Source organism: Lipotes vexillifer, unplaced genomic scaffold (genome assembly GCF_000442215.2).
Source record: "Lipotes vexillifer unplaced genomic scaffold, Lipotes_vexillifer_v1.1 scaffold591, whole genome shotgun sequence".
Taxonomy (NCBI): domain Eukaryota; kingdom Metazoa; phylum Chordata; class Mammalia; order Artiodactyla; family Lipotidae; genus Lipotes; species Lipotes vexillifer.
In genome coordinates this window covers 2,691,909-2,698,062 of record NW_006791954.1, presented here as the reverse complement: position 1 = coordinate 2,698,062, position 6,154 = coordinate 2,691,909, and the positions used below count along the sequence as shown (strand labels likewise).

At 54.2% G+C, this 6,154-nt stretch overlaps 1 protein-coding gene and 1 non-coding gene across 2 annotated transcripts in view; one reads left to right on the top strand and one right to left on the bottom strand.

The window, feature by feature from the left end:
* COPZ2 (coat protein complex I subunit zeta 2) overlaps positions 1-6,154 on the bottom strand; it is an 11,172-nt gene that overhangs the window by 3,566 nt on the left and 1,452 nt on the right. Inside the window, exons 2-6 of the mRNA XM_007465119.1 lie at positions 5,327-5,401; positions 3,732-3,813; positions 2,776-2,867; positions 2,296-2,351; positions 1,529-1,606 (exon numbers count right to left, since the gene is read on the bottom strand). Of these exons, the coding sequence (XP_007465181.1) occupies positions 1,529-1,606; positions 2,296-2,351; positions 2,776-2,867; positions 3,732-3,813; positions 5,327-5,401 (383 nt within the window). The remainder of the gene's footprint in view (positions 1-1,528; positions 1,607-2,295; positions 2,352-2,775; positions 2,868-3,731; positions 3,814-5,326; positions 5,402-6,154) is intronic.
* Positions 3,186-3,258, top strand: TRNAE-UUC (transfer RNA glutamic acid (anticodon UUC)). The gene has a single exon. It is a non-coding gene; the product is annotated as a tRNA-Glu (tRNA).

Sequence of the window (6,154 nt, the reverse complement as noted above, 5' to 3'; positions counted from 1 at the left end):
GGTTAGTTGACACATTTTCATGATGCCCTGGGGGTGTTCTGAAGCCATGTGTGGGTGTGTGCAGGGGTGAGAGCCAGTCACTGTGGGAAGGTTAGGGCCCACGGGGACTGAGTGACTGCTCCTTTTCACCCAGTGAGGCTCCTCCAGGGCAGAAGGAAGTGAACAAACATTTCTTAAGAGCCTCTCCCAGGCCCATCACAGGGGCACTTGCAGCCCCAGATCCCTCACCAGGGGTCCTTTGGACAGAACAACCTAGGCCAAGGCTCCAGTTCAGGTGTTGCCTCCACTGACACTTCCCTGATTTTCACTGGAGGGAAACTGTGAGCCCCTCAGGGGGCAGAAACTGGGCCTTCTAGGGGCACAGACCAGAAGCTGATAAAGCTTACACCCTCCCTTGTGAAGGCCCTTCCAAGGCCCTGCACCTCATTTTGTATTTGTAATTGTGTGTGTGTGTGCTTTGCTTTCCTTAAGGACAGTCTACCAAGTTGTATATACAAAATTGTATATTCCACAAAACCTGGTTTTATTCCCCTCAGTCTTGGGTCCTAGCAATTAGCACAAGGCCTTGCTGCAGCAGCAGCAGCAGGCAGTCAAGAGCTATACAGGAAAGGAGGGAGGGAGGAAGGAGGGAGGAAGCCCACAGTACCCATTCCCAGAGTACATGCCAGAGCCCCTGTCCCCCAGCAGGGTGGTACAGTGCTGTGGAAAGAGCACAATCTCTGGAAACATGCACATGTTTTAGATCTTGGCCCTGCCACTCCCTAGCCATGTGACCTTGGGGACTTGAATCTCTGAGCCTCTGTTTCCTCATCTATTAAATGGATGGAATGACAGAGGCCTGTGGATGTCTTTCAGGTGATCCGTTTCCATTACCCTTTGCCCCAGAGCCAGAACTTCTTTTTTTCCCTGAATATTGCGCCACCCCCATGGAAATTCATTAACCAACCCTTCTCATAAGAGTTCCCACCCTCCTAAGACTATAATCTTATGCCAACAGTAGGAAACATTTATTGAAGGAAAACCATGAGCTTCACTTGCGTCACCTTATTTAATCCCACACCCTTTGAGGCAGTTCCCTTACTGTCTCCATTTGAAAGATGGAGAAAGTAAGGAAAGTTAGTAACTGGCCCAGGTCACACGTCTAGTTGGTGTTGGAATGAACCTCTAAGAACAGGAGGTGTGGCAGCAGTAGGGCTCTGCCTGAAGGGAGTCTTCCCAGGAAGGGGCGAGTATCTGTGCTGCCTGCTTCTCCTGGGCACTGGAAATCAAACCGTCGCCCCAAACCCTGCCTAGTCAACAGTCAGCCATAGTTGGACATCAGATTACTTTCTTGTGTGCTTCTCTTTGGCTAACATTGAAGTCAACCTCCATCCTCATGAGTGGGGTGGGGGGGATGGGACACTGGGAATATGCTGGGGGAAGGGAGGGAGAAGTTGGCCAGAGAGCCAACAGTGTGCTGGGTGCAACCTAGAGCTGATGACTTTCAAGGGCACCTTGACCAGCCCCTCTTCCCTCCCCTCCTCCTCACCCGCCATCCACAATCTCGTCCAGCACCAGAAAGGCTCCGTCCATGTTCTCCAGCAACCAGCGCTTCTCCACGTTCTTCCTGAAGGCAGACACGGCTCTGGAACCTCCCCATGGCCGGGAGAAGCCAGGTCCCTGCCTAGGTGAGGCGGACCTGCTCTCTCCCAAGATTGCCTTATTTCCCACCGCCAATCCCCCGCACAAGCACAGGGAAGGAGAATGTCAAAGGCAGTGAGGGCAGCACCTGGGCAAGGGATCCCTGCCCAGAGCACGGGTCTTCTTCCTTAAGCTCCCCTTGCCCACCGCCCTCACACTTTGAGCAGGGACCCTGTGCCCACCCTTAAGCATTTCATAGCACTTCAGGTGCTATAGCCTTACTGTAGTTAATTGTGTTGACTGTGAACATTTATCTTTGGGTAATCTGCGTTTGGTTTACCCAGGCCGCGTTCACTGGGGTAGATACCAGATCACTGAATGGGGGTGGAGGGAAAAATCACCCTGAGCTTCAAGTCAGAAGACCTGAGTTTGAATCTCTGCTCTGATATAAATAGCTTGTAACCTCAGGCAAATCACTTAGTTTCTCTAGACCTCATTTTCTGGCCATACCATTGCTTGATCAGGTAAAGGGCAGGGTCCTTGCAGAAGGATGCTCTGGCTCCAGCCTTAGTCTTGTGAGGACTTCAGGAGAAAAGCGGGGAGGAAGGGTCCCGCCACTGTGATGTACCAAGGTCTGGGGGATGGGAGCCTTGGAGGACAGAGGACCTCACTCACCTTAACACATGGTTCAGGGACTCAAACAGGCAGGTAAGAACAGACATGAGCATCAGCTGGGGGTGGGCAGATAATGGGAGGAGGAAAACGAGAGAGCTTGAGGTTAAGAAAGGCTAAAAGGAAACCTCAGAGCCTGACCGTGTGGGCAGCTGTCCCTCTTCAGAGAGGACATGGCTGGAGCCTGACTCTGCAGGTTGACCTGAGAGGGCCCCTCCCCTCCCCATGTTTGGGTTGGAAGCACTGGAGTGCCTGCTGTGGGGCATCCTTCTCCAGTGATGTTTAAGACACAGAGGCCTCTGAGGACTCCATTTCTGGTACCCAAGGAATCTAAGGAACATCATGGATATGCACTGTTCCAGAAAGAACTATTCTGGCTGCTCCCAGTTCCCCAGAGTCTAGAAGGAGGGGTACCAATGGTGAGCCTCCCAGCTTCTACCCCAGAATCCAAGCCTCCTCGTCACTCCAACCTCCTGAATTCACCTCGTTCTCGTAGGATGAGCCCACCACATACAGGAAGAGGTCAATGCTGCTCTTGTAGACGATGGTCATGCCGCCGAAAAATGCAATCTCACCTAGGAGAGCGGGGGGGGGGGGGGGGGGACTCATCAAGCACAAAGGCAGCACAACGGCAGAGAGGCCAGGAGGGAGGTGCCACCAGATCATGCCCATCCCTGGATGCCGTGCTGGGGAACTTGAACTTTGTCCTGTAAGTGACAAAAGAGGCAGTAAAAATGTTAACTAGTGGAGTGGAGTGATGGCGGGGGGGGGGGGGGGGGGGGGCGGAGTCTCAGTTCTGGGCACCTCTGCCTGGCCCCTTCTCCCCGTCTCCAGCTCTGCGCCTCTTGCCCTATTTCCTTCTTCCCCTTCCAGAGAACCCTTGCAAAGGAAATTCCCTGGTGGTCCAGTGGTTAGGACTCTGCACTTTCACTGCCAAGGGTCCGGGTTCAATCCCTGGTCAGGGAATTAAGATCCCACAAGCTGTGAGGCCAAACAAAGAACCCCTGCAAAGACTAGCACGCTTGGAAAGACACACACTAGGGACACTACCATTAGGCTACTCTGTGTGCCTCCCCCCACCCTCTACTCCATTCCCAGCACCTGACTGCCTCATTCTAAGAAGTCAACAAACCTGGTTCAAGGCTGACCTTTTGCCCACCATATGCAATGCCTAAGACCAGCCCCAGGCTAGTGCGGGCCCCTTCCACTGAGAGAAGCCCAGGCATGCCGTAGGCAGGAAGAGGGGAGCGTTGAGAGGGAGGGGAGTGAAGGCTCACCGGAAGAAGAGAGAAGAGAACAGCTGGGAAGGAGAGGAAAAAGCACCTCTGAAGAAAAGGGAATGGCCTGTGGGTGTGTGAGGCCCACGGGGATAGATGTGTCCAGATGAAGATGATGGTGTGTATCTGAAAGTTCTGCACGAGCAAAAGGCGGACACTTACTATCAGTCCGGCTGGTCTTGTTGAAGACATTTTTCTCGAAGGCCATCTGCTCCTTCATGGAGGGGAATGTGTCATCGTAATACTAGGTGAAAGGGAAGGAGAAAAGGTGACAGCTGTTCCACAAAGCTTCCTCCCTGGATGGGTGACAGGGAGTGGTGGGTGCTGGCCAAGCGGGACTCTGCTGCCGTGCCCCATCTTCTCTTGACTGCCCTCTAGGCCTGTCTGCTCACTGTTTCCCCATAAACACAAATTCTGAGCAAACGGAGGAATTTTGAGGCCTTCTTGTGGAGTCCTGTCCTGATTTCTTGAAGGCCTTTGTACATTCCGCAGATGTGCAGTGTGCTAAAGACTGCGGTGGTCACTAGGCCACACTGTTTCTACACTAACCTGAGTCTACAGGAAAGAAGGCAGAGCCAGGGGCCCTTTAACACAATAATATCACAACAGCTACTTTATCATCCACATTATATGGATGTGGAAACTGAGGCATGAAGTCAGGTAACTTCCCTGACATCTCACAGTTGTAAGGGACAGAGCTGGGATTGAACACCAACGATGGTCTGACTTCAGACAGGGTTATGGTGAAGATGAAATATCTAAGGGAAAGTTCCTGGCACACACTGCCTAATTAAGTCAATGCTGTTTTGTTTGGGTTTGATGAGACTCTCTCTCTGACTCAGTTCCTGCATCTGAACATGGATGTGATCTGCTGGGAGGAGGCCCTGGAACTTTTGGTTGCCGAGCCACCTCTGACCAGCTGCAGCAAGAGATGGCCAGCTCAGCTTTCAATTTTCTGAATGTGGATTTTGCCACTTAGTACCCCATCTGCAGGCAAATTCGCAGTCTCCCTGCTGGCCACTGCTGTGGTGAACAAGCCCATTTCAATGTCATGAAGTCAAAAAGTTTCAACCCATACAAACGAAAAATCTATAACGCATTTTGTAGCTAGTTTAGGTGCCATAGCCCTACTATAGTTAACTGTGTTGACGGGAGACATTTATTTTTGGATTATTCTAGTTTGGTTTATTCTGGCCATGTTCACTAGCATAGATACCAGATAGTTGAATAGTTGGTGCAGTGAAAACCACCCTCCTGGGCTTCAGGTCAAAATACCTGAGTTTGGATCTGTGTTCTGATATTACTACCTGTGACCACAGGCAACTCTTTTAGCTTCTCTAGACTGCATTTTCCTCATTTGTGAAATGAAAGAATTGGATTATATAATCTCTAAAATCTTGTCTGGTTCTAAATCCTTAGTGTTTACCAAGCTGTAGAAGAAAAGTGGAGGTTACTTGTTCAGAATTTGGGGACTAGGACTCCGGGGTCCCAAGCCAGTGGAAAAGATGGTGAGAAGACATTTTAGGGAACATTTTAGAAACAGAGGAGACAGCCCCACCCCCTTTCAGGGGCCAGCAGTCTGACAAGGTAGGAGGATGGACAGAATGGCCTTTGGAGGGGTCTCAGCTCAGGTGCTCTGAGTCGCAGAGCTCACAGTGGGGTCCCTCCTGCCAGGAGAGGCAGCTGGGTGGGGACTTCTGTTCTTGGGCCTGTGGCACAGTGTCTTCAGGGGCCCTCCGGTGAGGGTGGGAGGTTACCTTGGCCAGCAGGCGGTGTCCGTCATTATCTAGGATGAAGACAGCCTTGATGGTGTAGAGGGAAGGTTCCTGCAACTGACACGAGGCGGGGTGGGGGGGAGAGTTCCGTTTGCCCCTAACTCAGGGCAGACCTCCTGTCATTGGCTCTACGGGACCTGCTGGTCCCAAGAGTCAATCCTCAGGCTCCAGCGACCCCAACCCCAAAGGTCCACAGCTGGTTCCGGCCCAACCCTGTGCCACATGGGCCACTCGGGTGCCCGCTCCCCTCCCAGGCAGATGGTCCACTGCAGGCCCCGGGTGGGCGCTGTGCCCACTGGGTGCGGAAGGTCCGTCCGGGCCCAAGTTCTGTCATGCACTGACTGCTCCAGAGCCCGAGTCGGAGTGTATCACAGAACCTGGGCCGGGGGGACAGCGGCGCCGAGCCTCCTCTTCCAGCTGCCAGCGGCCGAGGCTGGACCCGCGCTCTCCGCGCGCCCCCAGCCCCCGGCCCGTCGGACTCCAGAAGCACGCACGTCAGCCCGAGGCCCGGGGCGGCCCCGCGGCTCCCTAACCCTCCGGGAGAATCGCAATCCAGCCCCGCCGAGCCGTGCTCCCGCCCGCTCCGACTACTCCAGAACCTCGCCCAAGCGGACGCCAGACCGGCCTCCTCCCGAGTCCGCGCGGAGGAACTTTTCTGCCCGCGCGGGCGCCGCCCCTCCCCGGCCGGTCCGGGCGGCAACAAGTTCCCCAGCGCCCAGCGGGCGACTTGTGAGCTGGCGCCGCTCGCTCGGCCCCTGGTGCCGCCCGCTCCGTACCCGCAGCCCCGCGGGCTCCCGGCCTCGGGCGAGC